The sequence below is a fragment of the Medicago truncatula genome, chromosome 7 (genome assembly GCF_003473485.1).
Source record: "Medicago truncatula cultivar Jemalong A17 chromosome 7, MtrunA17r5.0-ANR, whole genome shotgun sequence".
NCBI lineage: Eukaryota > Viridiplantae > Streptophyta > Magnoliopsida > Fabales > Fabaceae > Medicago > Medicago truncatula.
This window is the reverse complement of record NC_053048.1, coordinates 42528744-42551567: the sequence shown is the minus strand read 5'-3', so window position 1 is coordinate 42551567 and position 22824 is coordinate 42528744. Positions and strand designations below refer to the sequence as shown.

The 22824-nt window shown below is 31.6% G+C and overlaps 3 protein-coding genes across 4 annotated transcripts; 2 read left to right on the top strand and 1 right to left on the bottom strand.

The window, feature by feature from the left end:
• Nucleotides 1-3309: 3309 nt before the first annotated feature.
• On the top strand, nucleotides 3310-10192 carry LOC11413315 (uncharacterized). Of its 2 annotated transcripts, none has more exons than XM_003625021.4 (10): nucleotides 3310-3466; nucleotides 4279-4497; nucleotides 5130-5513; nucleotides 5624-5764; nucleotides 5845-5948; nucleotides 6064-6288; nucleotides 7461-7952; nucleotides 8526-8953; nucleotides 9444-9537; nucleotides 9681-10192. In XM_003625021.4, exons 2-10 carry the CDS (start codon nucleotides 4321-4323, stop codon nucleotides 9790-9792), a joined length of 2157 nt encoding a protein of 718 aa, XP_003625069.1. In that variant the 5' UTR covers nucleotides 3310-3466; nucleotides 4279-4320; the 3' UTR covers nucleotides 9793-10192. The 2 variants fall into 2 exon arrangements, with proteins under 2 accessions (XP_003625069.1, XP_024627001.1); XM_024771233.2 differs by having other exon boundaries at nucleotides 3319-3466; nucleotides 4274-4497.
• A 2926-nt stretch (nucleotides 10193-13118) lies between these two features.
• Nucleotides 13119-14583, top strand: LOC11422708 (gibberellin-regulated protein 13). Its single transcript, XM_003625020.4, has 4 exons — nucleotides 13119-13305; nucleotides 13804-13881; nucleotides 14019-14052; nucleotides 14149-14583. Exons 1-4 carry the CDS (start codon nucleotides 13237-13239, stop codon nucleotides 14328-14330), a joined length of 363 nt encoding a protein of 120 aa, XP_003625068.1. The 5' UTR covers nucleotides 13119-13236; the 3' UTR covers nucleotides 14331-14583.
• A 6465-nt stretch (nucleotides 14584-21048) lies between these two features.
• Nucleotides 21049-21619, bottom strand: LOC11417406 (uncharacterized). The gene has a single exon (XM_003625018.4). It carries the CDS (start codon nucleotides 21536-21538, stop codon nucleotides 21239-21241), a length of 300 nt encoding a protein of 99 aa, XP_003625066.1. The 5' UTR covers nucleotides 21539-21619; the 3' UTR covers nucleotides 21049-21238.
• Between the last annotated feature and the right edge of the window lie 1205 nt (nucleotides 21620-22824).

The following is a 22824-nucleotide window of genomic DNA, read 5'->3' as shown; positions in this document are numbered from 1 at the left end:
AGAATCACTTTGATAAAGGTTGTAGTTTTTTTAAGTTACTGGATGAAGAGGAAGAGGTTAGTGATGAGAGAGATTTGTTGATTGCAAAGCTGCAGAAGAAAAATTCGAAATTGAAGCATGAATTGGAGAAAACAAGGTTATGGTTGATGAAGGCATTGATTTTTGGATTAGCATGTTTCGCAGTTTGCCTGGTCTTAGGGACAATACTTATCTGCAAAATTAGTGTGTCATGGAGTCATATGTATTTGAAATAGTTTGATTGTAATAGAGTAGATGTTGTCTAATGAAGTAATTGATGGTTGTAATTGGTCATTGATATGAATGAAATTGTAATGGCTGTTTTGAGATGAATGAAATTGAAATGGTTATTTTGAATGAATGAATTTTAATGTCTATTTTGAAATCAAAAGTAGTATGTTTATTTGAATGAAAGGGATATATTTGAATTCTGTTTATAATAACTGTGATTCAAAAAACCAGATGTATTCACTATTGTGTAACACAAGAATTAGTTCTAATTGAACATAAATATACTCATAGTCATTAAACATTAACTGTGATAAGTAGCTTGCACTTAGGCATTACATTACATCCAAAAAAATCAGAAGTTACAAATTGTAGCTTGCTTGCACTTAAGCATTACATAACCATTACAGGCATACCATTCAAAAAACCAGAAGTACCTTGCACATAGGCATTACTAACATATAAGCAATAAACATAAAGAAAATCATAAACAAGTTTCATTATTACATCACATAACAATAGTCATTGCAACAGTTACTACTGTTGGGTTGAAGCAGAACCCTCAACTCTAGCAGAAGTTTTTTTCTTCTTTGCATTTGAACCTTCAGGTTGTGTTGCAGACACTTGTTGTTTTTCCTTCCTTTTCCTTTTTGGTCCACCATCAGCTTGTGCACCTTGAGTTCTTTGATTACTAGCATTGCTTTGAGAAGTGGTAGGTCTTTGAGAAGGTTGAGTAGCAGCATTTCTCTGAGTGTGAGTAGCAGGATTCATGTGAGTCTGAGCACCTTCAGTTGCAACATCTTGTGCAGGTTGACTAGCAGCATTCCTCTGATCAGTTGGCTGTGTTTTTTGAGTAGTTGGTTGTCTTCTTGCAACTCTTTGTGTTGATGGATGTGTTGTACCAGTCACTTGAGTAGTTTGTGCACCTTGAGAACTTGGTTGAGGTTGAGAATTCACTTGAGCAGTTTGTGTTGATGACCCTTCACCTGATGTAGGGTTTGAAGAGCCTTCAGTTGTAAGAGGTGGTGGCAGCTTGCAAGTGGACTTATTATGTCCACTTTGCCTGCAGCTGCTACACTTCATTCCCCACCTAGCCCTTCTCATCTGTGTATCATCCTTCACAAGTTCACGAGCCTCTTTGTTCCTTTTCTTCTTAGGTCTACCAGGTTGCTTCCTTATTGCTGGTGGCTGAAGATCATTACATATTCAGTTCTTTCCCACAAGCTTTGTCCATTAGCAGGGTAGATGACACTACTATAGCAAGCAACATATTTATCATTTTTGTAAATGTCTGGAACAAAGTCATACACATTCAAGTCTTGGTTCCTCATGCATGAAATGTCATGACAGCAAGGCAAAGCTGTCAATAACCATTTCCTACAGTCACACACCCACATTTGCAGATTAACATGATACTTGTAGCCTGTACCAGATACATGCCTCACCTCAAAATCAAACTTTGTGCTACGCCTAAACACATAAAATCACATAAAATACACTCTGTCATCTGTGTACCAGTAATCACAAAACATCCAGATAATTCAACAAAAAAAGAGATACAAAGTCACATACCTAACCAACCAGTTACTAGTGTAGGCAGATTCTCTAGCAATTCTCTTCTTGATGTTGGGAAGCACATCATCCTCATAACTTGCAATTTTGGTCCTATTTGCATCCCATTTTTCTATCAAATACACCCTGATATCTTCACACATTGTCACAATTGGCTTTTGTCTAGGAATGACAATGGTTGAGTTGAATGCTTCTGACATATTGTTCACTAGAGTGTCACAATGTGAATTACCTGAAAATAATCACAAATTATTACAGTGGTTAAACATACTCATAAAAATAGTGTTTACAACATAATATGAGATATAGGGAAACAATAGGCATACCTGAAAACTTGGACTTACTCCAATGCTTAGCAGATATTAATTTTAAACCAACGTCGCACGAAGACGACGAAATCACAAAATAAAAAATAAAATAGATGTGAAGATCACTTATTTCAATAAAAGGGAAAAGGAAAAACGAGTTAGAGTAGTGATTTAGGGTCAAATTAATCACCCCTCTTTGATGGATGAAGGAGAAGAAACTAGGATATTGGTGACGGCTCACAAGAGAAAAAGATCGAGAAGGTTTGTATATTTGAATATTTACTTAAAAGTTAAGTTTCACTCATTTCATAAAAGATTGGTAAACAAGTTTTGAAAAATTATTTATTACAACAAGAAATTAACTCGCGTGAAACTTCAATACTATCAAGAGAATTATAAAATTGATCACAAAAATCATTTAATATATACACATCATTATTCATTCGGTACAATAAGCATCTATAACAAATGTTCCATTATCTTATCTCATATGACAAGGGATAATGCACAATATGTGCATTAGTTGGGGTTCGAACCCCAAACACTTCACTTATTCATTTTAAGGTGTCAACTAACCGTTATTCTTTTGCATCTAATATTGATAACTTTTACTAAACACAAACTATTTGATTATTAAGCAAAATATGAAGTAAACTATCAAATCGGTCCATATTTTTGTAAGTCATTATCAAATTACTCTTCGATTCTATTAATATTTCAAATTAGTTCTTGTCTTTGTTAAAAGTTTCTCAATTAGATCGCTCTTTTTATGTTTTTGTCACATGACGAGAGACCTAATTGAATTTTTTTGATGATGACTTATTTGAATTAACAGAGTCGAGAACTAATTTAAGAGTGACTTACAAAAACGGACCAATCTGATGGTTTACTCGCAAAATATCTATACAAATACTTTTAACCAAAATCAAAATAATTTTAATTAAATTAAAATTTTATGAAAATTACTATTCGTAATTTACACGCATTGGCCCAATAGAAAAAGTGGATAGACGAATAGGGAATACACATCTAAACGCTATGAAATTATAATTTTTGCATATAATGGTTTTTATAACTATAAAAATGAGCTCTTCTTTAAAAAAAAAATCTACAAAAATGAGCTCTACAAAACAAAAAGAGAAATATAAAAATATTAAATGTAAAAAAGGAAATTAAATTATTTTTGACAGCATATGTTTAGCTTTTATTTTCCCTTGTCTTGACAAGGTTCCTCTTTTACACTCTCACTCACCATCGCACTCTCCGCTTTTCGCTAATTCTCTCCACCGGTGCCGTCCAAAGGCGTATCACCACCGCCGATGCTAAATACCTCCACCGTGGTAACTCTTCGCATCTCTCTCTTCTCTGTATTTGCTGTTATATATATTTTGCCTTTTTCTCTCTTTTATGTGATGGAAATGCAAATCCTCATTCTTCAATTATGAATCTCCAAACCCTACCTAGAAAAGTTGCAGATCCTTCATCTGAGTTTTAACTAACTCAGTTTCAGTAGTAATTGCCCTAGTTCTATTCAAATTTCCACTTTTTCTTTTTCCCGTTTATTTAATTAGGTTTTAATTACAAATTCACTCTATAATTTAATTACCAACTGATTATAGGTTTATTTAATTAGAATTTGAAATTGACGATCAGACTACGTCATAATGGTATATCAAAAGAAGGTTATTTGGATTTCGATGGAATTGAAAAATTTGACAACTTTTTATGAGAGTGTATTTAATTAGCCAATAGAATAGCTTATTCTGTGAAATAACACTTTGTATGTATTCTCAAATGTCAAGGTTTGAATCCTGGTTGGGAGAAATATCCATATTTTAGTGTCCGAAAAATATGGGAACCAAAAAGAAAAAAAGAAAAAAAAACGAAAAGAAAAAATGCTACATAATGATTTAAAAATAATTAAGATCAAGTTCAATCAGAAAAATCTAGATATGTATAATAATTGAAACTGTACGAAACTACAGACAAATTGTTTATATGTTTTTATTTCTATGGAATGATGACTTGTGGCTCTGCATAGGATGATCAGAATTCTGTCATTATATTTTCCATATAGATATTCTTATTTATGCTTTATCCGAGATTCTGAGAATTTATGATCGAGTGAATTCGTGCTTTTTATCCAGTGCAGGGACTTCATGATTTATAGTTTAGTTTACATGAAGATCATAAGATGAAGATGAAAAAACATTGCAGACTTTGGTGGCCAAGGCAGCTATTATCAAACAAAGAATCCTCCTCCAGTATTTTATTGGGGTGGTTTGTCACCTGCTCATCGTCATCCCTTGACATTGTTGTAGCCTTTACCTGTAGTGAAGTCTTGCTTTCTAGTTCTAGTCCTGCCATTGAGGTATATTAACATGTTCGACTTCACAATCTCTTGCATGCAGTTTAGCATGTAACAACTGAGATAACCATTAATTGCTGAGGAAATTTTCAGTTTCCTTTTTTGTGATATTAATAAATTTTGTATTATCGCAGACCCTGCGTAAGTAGGAGCTTTAGTGCACCGAACTGCCCTTTTTTATTAGTCGAGATCTTGCAAGTGTTGTCATGTTTAAATGAAGATTAAGTTTTTTCCTTTTAGGATATTCAGTAGGGTATCAGTATCTTGAATCTTGATATAAGGTCCATGTGTAATTTATGCCAGCTTATGGGAAATTTGTCGAGAAAAATAGGTAACTTTTGGTAGGACAAGAAATTGATTAGGATGAGCTCTTGGGCACAATTCTTACATGAAATGTTGTATAACGATTTTGTAGAAATTGATTCACTGTGTGCTTCAATAACTACAAAGAATATGGATCCCTAGTTTTGTAGGAAATCTCGGTTCTTTGACCGTATGACTGTTGTGATATTTGTGGGAAAAATTCCTCTGTTAAGTCTTCAAATAATTCTTCCATACAAGTTATCATATATGGTTTCTGAAATGATCTTGTTTAATGAGAATAACTAACATGATGAACTACTGCTCTCTATTAGGGGATCATTAATGACATACATGGGAGCATGCCCGCAATTCTTCAGGCTAGGTCTGTGTTCTCTGTACTTGGTCTGTGTATCACCGACACTACTGGCAATAGTTTGACAGCTGAAGCAAAAGTCGATAAAAAATGGTCCTCTGATTGCGGCAATGCATTGGCAGAAGCAAGTACAAGTGTACAGAGAAAGAATAACTGTAGGAGTTGCAGTTTCCTCCAATTAGACGGACCATTGAGGAAAAGTAGTCAATCTTTTATTGGAAAAAGTAATTGGGTCGTGCTGATGTTTGATTCTTCTGAACAGAACGATGTAGGAATTGACAGGCTGCCTAAAGTGCACCACATTCATTGCAATGGATTAACTCTGTCAGAACATGATGTTCACGTATGTAAGTCACAATTTCTTCTTTTACATCTCGTCTTTTTGCATGTAGCCGTTATCAAAACCTTTTCGGTTTCTCTTAACAGATATGTATCATATTTGAACAATTGTAGGTAATAGTTTATGAAACACCTTCTTATGGTGCTCATCATTTCTCATTGTGTCGTTTCGGTTCGAATGAGCAAGTGAAGACTCCCATTAAGAATCCTAAGTGGGTCGACGAGCTTCATGAAAAGAAAAAATTCACTGATTTGGTAATGAAATTTACCATATTTATATTTGTGTAAGCATATTATGTCCTAGATGCTAATGCGTCTTTTCAATTTCATCCCAGGATACAGTTGTTCTGGCAATTAATTGCACATCTGCTGCTAAAAGAACATTTGACAAACATGTGATCCCAAGAAGATCCTTGAGCCAACTCTCCCTATTTGCAATGTACACACTTCAATCACCAATGCATTATATCTTGCCCTTTTATTCAAGCTTTTCAACTATCAATGCAATATATCTTGCCCTCTTATTCAAGCTTTGACGATCTTGTGTTTTTCAGGTTTTTTGTTATCATTGGGCATCTATTTTGCAAGTTTTTGGCTTCGTTCTCCACGGTGTTCTATATTGTTCTTCAGTTTTTCCAAACACATTTTAATCATGAATCAGAATCATGGTCATATGTGACATTGGTAAATGTGTTCAAGAAGACTGCATGGATAAATATTCGAGTCCGTTGTTGTCAGATATTATATTGGCCAATTCTTCTTCAGGACAATGACCTCAGGTAATATGAATTTTTTTGTAAAATATTTAAGTTATTTGATTTGTGGCTGGTTTCATTATTTGGAGATATCTCACTCGTTAGTTTATGAAGTCCATGTAGTTTAGTTTCGTATAAAACAGATGCTTGGGTATGGGTGGTCAAGAAAACAAACGTAACTAACATGGTTAAATGAAATCCAACTGCAATTCAGTTCAGTTTCTTTACTGTGCCGTTTACCCAAAATAAATATTTTGAGGTTAGATTGAATCATACAAGCTCAATAATATTATTGTATATACAAATGTGTATAGCATTATATATTGAGAATTGATTGTGATTTTTTGGCTTTCAGTGTCTTTTGGGTTGTGAAGTATTTTTATAAAATTGGGTTATTTTAGGTTTTTAGAAATTTAGGGTATTTGGTTAATTGCTTGTCAAGTTGGGTTTGCTTACTTCAGGATTGCAACACCATTATGTTTTCTCCCTCCAGTTCTACTTCTTCTCTTTTTACTTGTTCCACCATGCTTTTCCCCATTCGCCTCCTCTAATATGCTTCTCATCAATATGTTAGACACACATGATTTTATTTATATTACAAATATAATATTGGAGTTGCTTGCATGATGTTGCTTATTTACATTGAAATATTGCGTTTATGATTACTGTTTTTAAGTTATTCTTTCTATGGATGATGGCTTTTGAGTGTATTAAGAGATAACAAGATATTTTTATGATGAGAAACACCAATAAACTATGGTTTGAATCTAACAAGCCCAGCACAGTGCTTTTTTTCATGTAATTCCTTGAGAATCTGTGGTTCAGTCTGGTTTTTTAAATTTGTGAGCTGTGAAGAAAGGTTTAGTTTGCAGCTGAGCGTACCAACTTACCAAACCAAACATGGTCAGGAACACCCTAATTTTCAATAACTATAATGTTTAGTTCGAAGCAATTTTCGTTTGGTTGAAGTTGAAAGTGATAGGCGATGTTTTGTTTTTATTGCTTCATATCGTCTGTCTTCTTTAAACTTATGTCAGTGCTATTTTTTTATTTTTTTTTATATATGTAACTAAATCTATCTTCTAAAATTAAATGTTTTCTTTGCTGTTCAATTATTCACTATTCTTAAGCATCAGTGATTTCTGATATTGATTGTATATTTTCTCCATGTTTAACACTATTCTTTGGCGTGCCAGGTCACAATCATGTGTTGAATATGCAGAGAAAGCTGCAATGCATAGGCATTCTATGTGGTCGTCTTTGGTTGTTGATATTCTCTTGGGAAACTTGGTTGGCTGGTCACTGTTATATCATGAAGAATCAATTTGCTTGTCGGGTTTGAATTTTATCCATTGGTTTGCCACATTTTTGCGCTCCGGGTGTGTTTGGTTAATGGGAGACCCTGCAGGCTTCAAATTGAATTATGAGCTGGCAGGCGTACTTGGTATGCTTTCTTTGAATGTAATCCAAGTATGGTCAACACTCTGGATCTTTGTGGGTTTCATCTTCAATTATATTATTCGAGGCCTTTCTATATTAGGAATTCTTTGTGGATTCACTGTACCTGCTTCTTTGATCATAGACATGATTGCGTTGGGAACCTTGCATGTTTCAACTCTTCATTGGTTTATTTCACTTGTATATTCAACACAAATACAGGCATTAGCAGCTTTGTGGCGGCTTTTCAGGTAACAAATACTAGTTCTCTTTGAGATCATAGGCTGAAAAGTAAGGCATTGATTTGAATGAGAATTGAACATCATAATGTGGAATTTGTTTCATAAATGGAATGTTTATATATGATATCTATAGGTTTTTGTAAGTTTTATAATACGGGTCTTTGACACGATTTTTTTGTTGAAACAATTACAAGTTTCAGAGAAATTATACTCACCTAATATCGGTGATCTAGTAGGTCATATTTGATATCTGTCCTTTTTACTATGGTATATAGACAGTCCTTTATATGTTTAACTAATATATTATGTCTGATACCATTGACAGTGAGTTAAGGGAGCAAGAACCAATTATTGTTAGCCGTTAAGATGTCGAAGCATTAGTAAAATTGAAGATAACTTGTAACAGAAATGAGGGTCATGATATCCCTTTTATTTTTTATTAAACCTTCATATTTGCTGAACTACTCTATTTGTGATTCAGTATCCTTTTGAAGAATAATCGTTATAGATGCACAAACATTTTGCATAATCCTTGCTCTGCTTTCTCATTTATTTTCATTAAGTCACTGACTGTTTTGGCAGGGGTCGGAAGTCGAATCCTCTTCGCCAGAGGTTGGATAGCTTTGACTACACTGTGAAGCAACATATTGTTGGATCTCTATTATTTACACCACTCTTACTTCTGTTACCAACTACTTCTGTTTTCTACATATTCTTTAGTATCGTTGACACGACCATCAACCTTATCTGCATACTTATTGAAGTTACTATTTCGATAATTCATGCTACACCTTATATCAAGATATTTCTTTGGTTGACGAGACCAGGAAGATTCCCTTGTGGAATATGGCTTGAAATTTGCGACTGTCAGAGTAATCATACTGCTTCTACAAATCGGGATTTTGCTAATGAAATAAACTCATCTAAGAAATCATTGCATCTAAAGAATTTCAATAGAGAAAAATCGAGTATTCTGGTTTCAATTCTCCACAGCAACTATTTGAGCATAGGTGAGGCCTGAAACTATTATTACTTAAGGGTTCATATTGATGCTTCTATTTGGTTTTTTCTTCTTGATTGCGATGATATGTCTATATGTTGGTAAAGTAATGAAATTTATTGTGACGTCTTGTGGTAAATCCGTATATATGTTTTATCTCTGTAGATTTGCTCTTATTAATGTCAATGGCTTTTAACTTGAAGAAATTGGATGTATACTATTTTTGTGAATTATTCGTGACGATCTCTGTCATGGTAAATCCGTATATATTTTTTTGTTGTGAAAGTTCCTCTCCTCTAAGTTGCATATCAAGGTAAAAAGAACACTTATATTAGAAACAAAGATATTTCCAAACATTTATTGAAAATGAATTTGATGACTTGATTGAAATATCAATTGTGATTGCTGTGATGTTAGCAGTAAGAATTTGCATTATTTGCCGCTGGTGTATGTTTGCATGAGAAAACATTATGTGCTTACTTCAATGGGTTGTATTTCAGGAAAAGTTATCTCGCCTCACTACAGAAATGCATTTTTGGGAGTTTCTGGGTCAACCATCGCTAAAGCAGCTCATGGAATTCTCATTGGGCAAAGGTAATTTATCCTGTCAACTAGTGCTAAGTTGGTCTTGTGATTTGATGCTCCTTCTTGTTCCTCTGTTTGTTTAGTTCTATTTTCATTTAGATTTAATAGCTTTTTCCCTTTTTTTAAATTTTTTTTTGGCTTTTATTTGCTAGAATGCCATATAAGCGCGGAACTCTTCTTCCTTCACCAATGCCATGGATGTCCCTACCTTACAAAAAGTATTGGCACCTTTGTCATGATTCACTTATGGCCTGCTTCAGATGACAGCTTTAGCTCGGAGTTTTTTTTGGTTGATTACAATTAGGCATTAGTTCTGGGATTTAATTCCATAGATTTCATCCAACTTGCCTTTTCTCTCGTGTTGTTGGTAGCCTTTACTCTTTCCAATGGGTAAATTGAGAATTCATCATAATAGTAGTAGTAGCATAGCATGCCTTTTTTTTGGGGGGGCTTTTCCCCTTGCTGAGTATGATATATTTTTTGAGGTGATCCTCACTGAGAGTGACGTCCACTCCAGAAAAGAGCATTTTTATTTTACTAGGAAAAAAAAAGCATATTTTTTGTAAATGTGTTATCTAACTCTCATGCTTATATACGTGTTACTATCCAACAATTTTTTTTCTTCGGCCGAGGCACTATCCATTATTTATTCATTTGCTTGTCATTATGTTGGGATGAAAACTTACTTATTTGTTTGTCATTATGTTAGGATGAAACCTATAGTTTTGTTACTGCTCCTGTATCTTGAATTAGAGTGGATTCTCAGGTCTGGAACCAGTAGTAAATGAAGTACAAGTTAGTAATGCTTTTGATATTCAAATGTTTCTTCATATACTTCACATCAAATGAATTTATCTAAGAGCATTGGGATAAGAAGACACAAATCTATTCTAATTTATACAATGATCTCATGTTCGAACTTAGGCAAGGGTTTTGAAGTGTCTTACAAATCTAGTACAAGTAAAAGTGATGAAACACTTAGATTTCAGTCATTATAAACAAACGTTGCAACATTTGGGAGGAAGTCTCTAACAAGTTACAATCTGTTATCACTATGTTAGCAATATTGTGGAGAATCCATTGAAAATATTTGTGCGCGCTGTGAGGAATTTCTTGTAAACTGTCTACTTGTGAAAAGAATTAGAGATATTGTGATATCAAAGAAAAGAAATGTGTGAAAACAGAGTGTTGAAAAAAGTTTGGGGATTCTTGTTGTTTCTCCAAGGGAAGTATTGTATTGACTTGGATCTCGTTTCTCCTCATAGTGGATTTTTTGTTGCGCTCTCGTGGAGTGATTCTTAAGGTTGAACCATATAAATTATTGATGCTGGTCTTCTTCTCTCGTCTTTGTTTTTAATTACTGCATTATTGTTTTAATTGTTTATGGTTTTGTTCGAATTTTTTGGTTTGGTATCGATTTATTGTTTATGGTTTCTTGTGTTGTAATTGGTTTGAGGCCGTGGATTCCATTCCACCAACAGAGTATGCAGTAGAGTCAAAGCTCATAGGAAGGACTTGTCTCCCATTTATGTATTACAGTACTTTAGTTCAAGATTAGTTTCCTTAGTTGCGGTGAAAATGTAAAGTCACACCAAAATATCAAACGGATTTGTGTTCGTGTCAAGTAATATGTTGAAATTTGTAATTTTCTCAAATATCTTTCACAAGCTTGTGTCAGATGGTGATATAACTCTTGAATGAAGAACTTAATCCATGTGAAGGCATCCTTATAATTTGGACCATTTAAAAAGTTGATGTTGGTATATGTAAACAACATCACTTGACTTGATGCTTGAACGATGACGGGTTGGTATCTGGCATGCATGCCACTCAAATAGTTTAAGTTTATTGGCAATCACTTCATGTCTTATCTCTTTATCTCTTCACCTATCTAAAGTTCTGTTTCTTTTTCCCTCAAATGAGAATATGGCCAAATAGTATACTATAGTCATCATTCTTGGGCACAACGTGCCCTATCATCTTCCTCACTTTTTAATTCGAATATTTAGTTATAAGGTCGCAAAACTTGTTGTTATAAAATTGATTTTCCTGAAAAATGAGTTTAAGGTAAACTAATAGAGTAAATCAACATTCTAGTACTTTAGATCAATCAATTTAATTATTCAAATTTACAAAATAGCAATTTAGCAATTAAATTGAATAGTATCAATCAGTTCAATTTTTATTTTCAAATTTTGTGTAATTATCTAAGCCAATAAATCTATGAAGGTGATCAAGATAAACCTAAAATCTTTTCGTAAAATATGATGGAGGAACCAAAACTATGAAATTTTAAAATAGGGGGACCAATTCTGTAAAATGGCGAAAACAGAGGGCCAAAACTGTAATTACGTCAAAAGAATAAACGTAAAGTATTTAAAATTGTTGTAAAACAACTTTTAAACATTGTGATGCTAAATTTAGAATAAGGGCCAAAATGACATTCAATTTAAGGGATTAAAATGTCATTTTGTATATTTGATGGATTAAATTGGCATCTTTTACGATTTCAAGGACTCAATTGTTTATATGTGAAAACATTTGCATGAACTTAGATTGAACATAATACTTTGGGTGTAAAATTATGTTTAAAGTATAAAAACTAGAAGGTGTAAAACTTGTTGTTTTGGATGCAAGTTACGTGCCAAATTTTTGATTGCATTATTTTAAGCAAAAATTAAACAAGGTAAAACTTTGAAGTATTGAACTATTACACATGCCATCTCTTTTGGAGTAGAACTCTGACACGTTGATAAAGTCTTGTGACATGTTTGGGTGTAAGTCAAAACATTACGAACCATGCTGAATACAAACAAATGCTACTTCACGGGAGCAATCCAACAGAACCAAACCAACCGAATACCTAATCAGTGATCATCATTCTTTCTCACTGGCATAAAATAATGTACCCACATAAAAACCAAAAGGAAATTTAGAAACTAGCAAAACATGAAATAGTATAAAATAATGAGTTAAATTTAATTACATTCGTATCCGTAGAGCCCAACACAATATGAGTCAAACATATATATATATAAGGTTGCAAAAACATCAAAAACTTTGGTGTGGCAACAGAAATTGTGGTGATGAACCTTTTTCAGAGAATTTAGTATGTGATTCCAAGGTTGAAAAGGAATTGTTACTGTGAAAATGTAGAGGTCTTTTTTGAGATAAACAGTTGAACATCAAGATTAAAGGACAAAATAAATAAATAAATAAATAAAGATAGAAAATATTATAGTTCACGGGAATGTTATACTATTATTACTATACTGCATGGGGTGTATAAAAGACAAGGTAGAGCTAAGGGTGATAGGTTAGTTTATGGTGTTTCCATGTTCTTTTGTCTCTCTAAGTTAGTTACTCCAAAGGTGCACATGGGAATGCACATGTGAGGTGTCCACATGTCCTTTTCATTCTACTACTTCACAATCACATGAAGATTGATCAAATATTTGCTATGATTCTTTTAATTTTTTTTACTGTTTAAAATAGTTCATATAGGTAAGTTAATGGCTTAGGGAATGACAAGCTTGTAAAATGCAAATGTCTTTTGTGTGTAGACTTTGTGACTAAAATAATGTTGCTACAATGCGCCACATTTCATCTATAAAAGACACAAGCCTCATTTGCCTATAATATATATAACTTACACTCTTCTCTTCTTTAAGACCAAACTTGTGATATCTTCTTTCTCTATTTTCAACAATGGCAAGAAAAATGTGCATTGTTGTACTCTTCCTAGTTCAAATGCTGCTTCTTCCTCTACAAAACCATGTAAGTCTTATAGTTCTCTTTCTCATTTTCTAACTTACTAGCTCAGCTTTAGTAGTCTTACTTTTTTTGGAGTTGAAGCTAATTAACGCGACAACATGTTCAAGTTTATCTTGTTAATCTAGTTGTTTTGATCAACAAATGATTATGTTTAGATAATGGAATTGAGATTGCGTGATAGCTATTATGTCAAATAGAATCGGTAGTAGAGTCTAATGAAAGGACTAATCCTCACAATGCGACGAATCAAGATTTGAATTTCATCCCGTGAAATGTTTCCACGTAGTGTTTGATGACTACTCGAACATGTTTTGGTCATGGCATTCCCTAGGCATGTTTTTTTCTTTTTGACTTAAAATATGGGCATCACCGGAATAATTGATAGCATTTTAGTACATCATTGTACATATAGTACAAATATTTTCTTTTTGATATTATGCTTAAGAAGCACAATTTACCAAATATTTATGCAACACACCATAATAGTAATGATGTTTTCAGGCTGAGATTGTTGTGTCCACCGTTGAGGCTCCAGCTCCACAACCTAGCAAAAGCAGTGGCACTAATCAATTTCCCAATGTGAGTTTTTTTTGGGTTCAACGTGAAAATTTTCATATTTTCTGTTTTAGGTTTGAGCAATTTTGCAATTAACAACCTTCTATGTTTTAACATTTTTGCAAAAACGTTCTTTTAATGTTAATTTCCCTGAATTTCAGCATGGCATCACTGAAGGCAGTCTTCAACCACAAGGTAACAAACAATACTTGATTCATGATTACTGTAATGGTTAATCAAATCATGCAAATGATGTAAGTTAGAATTTGACCAAGATGCATTAAATTGCAGAATGTGGACCACGATGCACTAATAGATGCTCAAACACACAATACAAGAAGCCATGCTTATTCTTTTGCAACAAGTGTTGTGCCAAGTGTTTGTGTGTGCCTCCTGGCTATTATGGCAACAAGCAGGTTTGCCCTTGCTACAACAACTGGAAGACCAAAAGGGGAGGACCCAAATGCCCTTAAAAGTTTTAACATTATCTATCAAGTCTCTTTAATACATCACTATAGAAGTCTAGCACAAGTTATTGATGCGCAGTATGTGAGTATTGTAAACTCTGAGAGTTCGTTCTAGCTCGATTTCTACCGATAAAATATATTATATTACCACTCAATGTATGTACAAGCACTACCATTAAAAAAAAAAAATGCACAATCACTAGAATTTGTATCCAAGATATTTAAAGTACCTTAATTTAATTATGTTTGTCTTTATGTACTTATAACTTTTAGCCTTAAAGTATAAGACAAAATTTCGCATTGGACTTGTAGTAAAATTTCTCCTAGAAATAGGTACACAAGGCACAATGAAGACATACAATCCTAGTAGACCGAAGTCTCAAACAACCATATTCTTTTGGAATACATAAATACTCCCACGATACCAATGTGCATTTTGCTACGGTTAGGTACATCGCTCCATATAAAACCATGACATTTTCTTATCAATCATATCACATATGAAGAGAGGGATATGTGATGTTTGCATAGTATATATAGTATACATGGGTAATTCAAACAAAACAAACAAACTTTGTAAGAGTGACACGACCAACAAAAGTTAAGTTGATTCTCTTCCAAGAACTCATGTGTATATCTATCTTTGTTAGGATACTTTCGAAAGTTTCTCGATTAACTCCTCTTCCATGAATTAGAGGAACACCAAGATTTGGTTCCTCACATTCTTGGAAAAGATCACTCGAGTCTTCTTGGCAAGACTCACTTTTTGGTCAGAGCTCATGCAAAACAAATTAAGAGAAGTAAATATAGATTTTAGCTATGCAATGTTAGCCTCCAATAAAAACATTTTATCATCATCTTCAAAAGCTAGATGAGAGAGTTTCAAAAAGCTTAATAGGTTCTTAAAAGGTGGGGTACAAGATAGGGGTGTTTATGGTTCTAAACTGCATTGGAACTGAACTACATTAATGGATACAATTCAGTTTTTAAAACCACTTTTAAAAAAATTGGTTAATTTTTCAAACCAATTCCAGTTCGGTTTAGAACCGGTTTATTTATTTCGAACCAGTTTACTTATTTTTAACTGGTTTTTGAACCAGATTATCCTTAAACTGGTTTTCAAACCGGATTTTAGTCATTGTTTTTAAAAAAACCCATTTTTCAGTGACACTCGTAAAAAATTGGTTTTTAGTGATTATAATTTATTTGTTTAAAAAAGGTGATTGTGACTTGGGCTCTGTTTGCTAAAAATAAGCTATAAGCTAGTTGATAGCTGAAAAGCTAGCTGATAGCTGATAGTTGAAAAGCTAGCTGATAGCTGATGACTGATAGCTTATAGCTGAAAAACTTGCTTATTAAAAATAATGTGTTTGGTAAAATTAGCTGTTAAAGTGTATAAAATGACATGAAAGAACATATATATATATATATATTTTTAAATATACATATAGACACACACATTTTTTTTGTAATGTATTTATTTTTTAATATTTTTAATTATAGTTAAATATGTTTTTGGTCCCTATAAATATTCAAACTTTTGGTCTTAGTCTCCATAAAAAAATTCTTCGACCTTTAATCCTAAAAAAATATTCACTGACAATTTTGATCTCTGCTTTATGAATCCCAAAAATAAAGGAAAGGTGGAAACAAAATGTGAGTTAGAATATATAAAATTTTACAACGTACAATAGACTAGTTTTTTTTTCCTTTAAAAAAAAATAGGCTAGTTATTTTTTGTGTGGTGTACGGCATGTTAGTTATAACAAAATATAAAGCATATCCTTAATATATATATAAAGTGCACCTTAAAAAAAAAAAAAAGTGACATTTTTTTTAAGGGATAAAATGGAGCGGTTATAAAGATGAACATGGGTAGTTGTTTAAATAAAAAAATAATTAATTTAAATTAAAAGGGTTAAAGTTGGAAGAAAATATAAAAAGCTATCAGCTATAAGCTAAAAAGCTGCTTGAAATAGCTTTTCAAAAAACACTATAAGCTCATGAAAAAAGCTTGTTACCAAACACGTCACATTTTCATCTAACGAGCTTATAAGCAAATCCAACAAGCTATAAGCTAGCTTTTTTGTGTTACCAAACAGAACCTTATTTGTTCAAAAACAGATTATACACAAAAGCTAGAAAATGATGACTTATTTGTTAAAAAAAAGTGATTATGAACTTATTTGTTCAAGGCATTTCATGAAATAATTTGCTGTGCTGACTGACTTCCATCTTCTTAATCTGCTTATGCAAACTAGCACTATAACGGGTACCTAATATCATACAATTAATTATCTGGATCTTAAGAACAATACATAGATCACTGATCATTCCGTCATAAACTAAACCATGTATACATCATTAATGACATTGAAGAGCATAGCAACAAGCAAATAACAATTATCAAAACACAGAAGTTATCAGATTTCATACATACCATATTTGCCAACGATGCCAGCCTTCCTAGTTCTCTTAGTTTGCAAACAAAAAATACAGATTCAACTTAATACGTTTATATGATTCTAAATATACATGGTAGAAAACGAAGCTTACAAAAATTGAAATAGATATTTTGAATTGGATTGAAGGAAAATCGATGGAGGAGAGAAAGAGTATCCCAAAAGCAAATTTGTTCAAAAAAAATATTTTCTTTTCGTGATATTTTCTATTTTATTTATGTTTTTTTTTTATTTATTTAATTTTAACATCAAATAAATGTTTTTGGTGAAACAGTTTAGAACCGGTTATTTAATTAAGTTTAGTTAACTGAACTGTTTTATGTTTGTGTGGTTAAGTTCATAAACCATTTAATATGCTTTAGTTTTTTTTTTTGTGGTCCAATTTGATTCAGTTTATGTATACAGTTCATTTAACCACATTTTTGCACACCCATATATAGTACAAGATGACCTTGGAGAATTCCTCTTGAAGGAGAGAAGTTATCAAAGATCTTCTCCATTCCATATATGACTTTCATATCTAGAGGAGGATAGGCATTGCCAGATAAGATCAATGAAAGGCATAGGAAAGCCAAGTTCCTCAAGGATATCTTTCAAAAAGCTCTAATCTTAATGATCATAAGCTTTTTCATTAAGATCATGAATTGTAACTGAGTTTGCACACACCTGACAAATCTTCCTAGCTACACAGAGATGGGCCAATTATGTTCCATTGTTTCTTGTAGAAAACTAAATTGAACCGAGTCATGGAAACTTCATTTAGTCGAAGTGAAACTAAAGGTCAAAGTGGAACTTGTATTAAAAAGGATCAAAGAACAACATTGTCTCTTATTAAATTTGGGTACGAACACTACATGAATGTGAAGCAACTTTAACCGAATTATACTCAGAAGCGACGTAATTTGTTTGTTGCTCGTTAACCTTACATTCTTATGTAATTTTCTATACAACACATATTTAGTGTGCCATGAAATATAAATCTCAGAATCACATATGTTTCAACGCTGTAGTAGGGACTAAACCTAAAGCTTTGGAATATTTTAATTCTGAAAATTGTCTTTTAGTATGCCATGTAATAAATTAATGATCCACGTGGCACATTGTTAGTTTTGTACTTAACAGAAGGACCAATTGCAACTTTTTACAAAAATGCAGGTGTCAAATGTCAAACAAAAAAAGTGTAGAGACTAATGCCAAAATATGATCAAAGTGTAAGGACCCATGACATATTTAAGCCTATAATCAAATATGAAATATTTGAGTGTGTTTGATCTATTAAAAAATGAAGGACAAGACAAGATAACTTTTTTTTTTTTTTTTTTTTTTTTTTTTTGGTCAAGTAGCCTAGTGGCTAGAGCTCACACAATTTAATTGTGGAGAAGTGGAGTGTCCAGGGTTCGAACCCCGGCTCCTGCATATAATATACAATATCCCTACCAACTGAGCTACGCTCATGGGGATAACTTTAATTGTATAATGTTTGATTTGTAAAATTATTTTAAGGACAAGACAAAAACTGAATTCTCGTCCCTCACTAAACCACAACACAACTTTTTATCGTACGTACAAGTTGTCTAAAATAATAAAATAGTCATTTTTTCATCCAAAATCGTATAAGATAAAAAATGACCCAACACCATAAAAGTTTATCATGGACTGTTTTGCTTATGTTATGTTGTTCTGTCTAATGTTTACCATTCAGCAGATCAAACACAACCAAAGATTACCCGTTCCAGTGTTCATGGATGTCAACAAGAGAAAAATCAATACTTACTCTGACACACACATAGCCACGAATAAAAAAATAATATAAAACACAGTAAAGAAATTAAAAGAGAAAAAGATGTAATGATGTGATTTTTTTTATTTTTTTATTATTTTTATACAGATGTTCCCAAATACTTGTTATTTGTGTTTGTCGTCATGGAAGTCTTTTTTCAGCAAGAGATACCTTACCACGTAAATTTCTTTTGGGTTAAATATGTTTTTAGTTCCTATAAATATACTAATTTTTTATTTTAATCCCTCTAAAATTTTCCTTCAATTTTCAGTCCTTTAAAAAATTTTCATCTTCACTTTTGGTCTCTCTTTTAAAGTAAACTCATATATAGAATTAATATTTTTTAATGAAATTTTCCAGAAAAATTCATAATATTATAAGAGTCTCTTAAATATTTTTTTAGAATATATTAACAAAACATAAATTTAATTTGAATTTTTATATTTTTCAAGGTTAAAAATTCATATTTAATTTTTGTTTTGCTAAAAAATTCTAGTTTTTTTTGGAAATTTTTTTTACAATATTCTTACCATTTCTGCATAATTTCATTTAAAAATACAAAAATTAACTTAAAAATAGGGACCAAAAGTAGTGATTGAAAATTTTATAAGGACTAAAAATTGAAGGAAAATTTTAGAGGGACTAAAAGGAAAAGTTGGTATATTTATAGAGACTAAAAACATATTTAACCCATTTATTTTTAATGGGTAAAATTCATATCTTAAGGTGAATAAGTGGAGAATATGATGTCCGTACAACAAAAAATGGAGAATATGAAGGTTCGAGTTTCACCTTATACATATATAATGTAATGTTTCTAACAACTGAGTTAAACTCACAAAAATTCTATATAATAAGTTCTATTTAATGATTAGAGAATTCTACAAAAAAGAATAAAGATAAAAACAAGCAAAGAATTTTATTTTTTGCTAATAACTAAAGAAAAAATATTTCTTTAGAAAAAGAGCTTAAGACAAAATATGAAATATTATTTTTAATCTTTAACATAGCTGTTAAGTATTGTAAAAAAAACTTGGCTGTTATGTGTTCATGTGAATAAGATCGAAAGAAGTTTCAGAAATTTTGTTGGAATCTTAATATTTTTTTTAGTAATCGTCGTCCCATTAGAACGACAAAGAGCCGCCATGAACTGAATTTATAATTGGAAATCCCTGTCAACAAAATTAATAATGTAAATGTTTTCAAATTAATTTAAATATGGTTAATATTGACATAATTGAATATAATAATTTTTAATACATAATCAATTACAGTATTATCTTACTCTTTAAATCCAACACACATGTTAGGTGAGGTCATTGGAAAGCAAACATTTGGACTTCTTAAATACGTGATAAAATAAAATACAATAATGATAAGTAGACATATGGAAAGGTAGGTTTGCCTTTCACACCGACTTATTTTCCATAAGTTGGTTTTGTTAGGTACTTGTTACTATATAAACCACACATGCATGATGATGCATCACATGATGAAAGCAACCAAGATGTTTCACTAATTTTTCTTTCAACTATAGAAAATAAGTATAATCAATTAATAATACTCAGGCATATGTGCTGATTCTAATTTTCTTTTAGTAAAATATTCAAGTTCGCTATAAAGTACTTTGCAATATTCCACAAAAAAAAAAGTACTTTGCAATATCATTACCACTTTTTTTTATTTTTTTATTTTTTATTTTTTTATGCTAGTGTAAATAAAAATGTACTATTTTGTACGTACTTAATAATAATAATATATTTATTCAAAAATTGGAGTTTTGTTTAACACAAGAGGGTTGTATGGCTGTAAAATTAGCTTATAAAATATTATGATACACAAATTAGATTATCTTATCACCTAGTTAAGCATATACTATTCTTTATTTATCAAATTAGAGGTATATTCTTTACAGAAGAGGGCGATATATTATATGTGATGCTTGTAATTTTTAGAAAAAGAATCCAGCTCCACTATGTCTTATGCAATTTGTTTTACATGTGATATTTTTGGTCTTAACCTAGCTAGCCTATTGGTTTGGTGATTAAGTAAAACATGTGAATCATCATGAGTTAATATTAACCTTATAGAAGCATATTCGATATGAATTCTACAAGAAGTTCCTCCTGCGTTTGTTGCACGCCGTGCACGTGATGCTTGGCCATGTTCTTCTACGTTCAATTTTGTTTTGCTGGTAATTTTTAGGGTTTTTTTTTGGTAGTTGAATATTATTTGATAATGTATTGCACATTTTTAGGGCCGTGATTGCTGACACGCCAATTTTGACTTTGTCCTCACACAATATTGATAGTTGACTTGCAGACACTCTTCAATTTTCAATTTGAATTTAGCACTTCTAAAAAATGAATATTATAATTATTTGACAAAAACTAATGAAAACTATTGAAACTTGGAAGAAATCAAATACTACTTCAACAATTTCACACTATTTGATCGGTTTTGATAATTAGATTAGAATTCATTACCTTTCACGTTACACAATTTACCATTCAACGGGATTGCAAAATTGGACAAAAAACATCAAAGTAGGCATAGAAATAAAGAAAATCACAAGCTTTCAATTTTATTGATTTCCATCTTCTATGAGTAACTTGAAAATTGAAAAAGTCTAAACATAAGAAGATTATAACTAAAGTTGAAAGGTAAAGAGATTATTCTTCATCTTCTTGATCCATCCAAACCATCAAAGAAAGTGGGTTTAGTGACAATTTAGATATGTTATTGTCAACAACAGCAAAAGATTGTGTGTTGTGAGTATAAACCAAAGATGAAGTAGAAGGGGTGGCTTTGATCATGCTACTAGCTGGTTGTTGTTGTTGAGTTTGTGGAAGATCTTCACTATTTGGAGTTTTGAGAGGAAGCACGTTAGGAGAAGCAGTAGATTGTTGAGGTTGTGGACGAGGGTAGAAGAGATCAGTTGGAAAAAAGTTGTATTGTTGAAGACCAGCCATGAAAGAAAGAGTGGAAGATTTTGTTGCAAAACAGAGAAAAATGTTTTAGATGTATCTATTTTTAGTAAAACTAGTTATTGAAGAGGTGTATTTATAGAGAGAGAAAAAAAAAACTTTTATCCTTAGGTTGCTTGAGAATCAAGAAAGAGAGTTAGTGGGACCGGGTTGGGTTAGGTCCATTTTTTTTTTATGGAATATTAAGTTTAATATAAAATATAACATATAATATATTAAAAATTAATATTATAGAATGACAATAATCAATTATATTATTTAGAAAAATGATTGATTATATTCAAAACATATATATATATATATATATATGTAGTAAAAAATAATTAAACTAATAAATATCATTAAAAAGATTAAAAATCAACATATCATATGTATTACTCTCTCTGTCCCATAATAATTAAGTTTTTTTGTTCATTTCACATGAATTAAGAAAATGTGTATGAGTGAAAGAGTGGGAAAAATAGTTTTGAGTGCATTATTAAGTATTGGTGAATTGCATATTATCATAAATATAAAAGAAAATATATGGAATTGAAAGTGATGAAAGTAATTATATTAATTAAAGTTATAGTTCACAACAAAAAAAACTAGAGTTATAATTAAAAAAAAGTAATTAATATTGCATTGAAAAATGCTCAAAATTAATTCAATATTGTGTGCTTTTTTGCGTAAAGACCGCATCTATTTTGTGCGTTTTTTACAATCCAATATTGTTTAATTTTGTACACCTTCATGTCACTATTAAACACAACATACATCATTTATTGAATGAATGTAAAATATAAATTTTTGTTTATAACAAACAATGACATTTTAGATTGAAATGCAGTTTTAATTTAGGTCGTTTCGAATTTGAACAATCCTAAATACCCGCACTTGATTCAACATTTTTAGAATCTTAAAAATTTATTAGGAAATATCCCCGTCCCTAGAGCAGGACAAAGAGCCACCATGAACTGAGTTTTATAATCAGAAATCCTTCTCAACAAAATTAATGTAAATATTTTTAAATTAATTTAATCATGATTAACATTGGCACAATAGAATATATATTTTTTAATACATAATGATTGCAATTTTTTATTGGTCAAGTGGTTTAGTGACTGGAAAATCGCATCTTAAGATAAATAGAGTGTTCAGGGTTCGAACTACCGCCTCAACATATACTATGTATTGTCCCCACCAATTAAACTAAATACACGGGAACTAAGGTTTGCAATATTTTTTTTTTGTGCGGACAATAAATCTGAACCAAAAATCATTGATAGGAC

What these genes read in the sequence shown, in the direction of transcription:
- LOC11422708 (XM_003625020.4), top strand. Translation starts at nt 13,237, where the DNA reads ATGGCAAGAAAAATGTGCATTGTTGTACTCTTCCTAGTTCAAATGCTG. An exon ending in TTCTTCCTCTACAAAACCAT is followed by an intron (nt 13,306 to 13,803) that starts GTAAGTCTTATA and finishes TGATGTTTTCAG; the next exon opens with GCTGAGATTGTTGTGTCCAC. An exon ending in GCACTAATCAATTTCCCAAT is followed by an intron (nt 13,882 to 14,018) that starts GTGAGTTTTTTT and finishes CCTGAATTTCAG; the next exon opens with CATGGCATCACTGAAGGCAG.
- LOC11413315 (XM_003625021.4), top strand. Translation starts at nt 4,321, where the DNA reads ATGAAGATGAAAAAACATTGCAGACTTTGGTGGCCAAGGCAGCTATTA. An exon ending in TGTCAGAACATGATGTTCAC is followed by an intron (nt 5,514 to 5,623) that starts GTATGTAAGTCA and finishes GAACAATTGTAG; the next exon opens with GTAATAGTTTATGAAACACC. An exon ending in GGAATTCTCATTGGGCAAAG is followed by an intron (nt 9,538 to 9,680) that starts GTAATTTATCCT and finishes TTTATTTGCTAG; the next exon opens with AATGCCATATAAGCGCGGAA.
- LOC11417406 (XM_003625018.4), bottom strand. Translation starts at nt 21,538, where the DNA reads ATGGCTGGTCTTCAACAATACAACTTTTTTCCAACTGATCTCTTCTAC.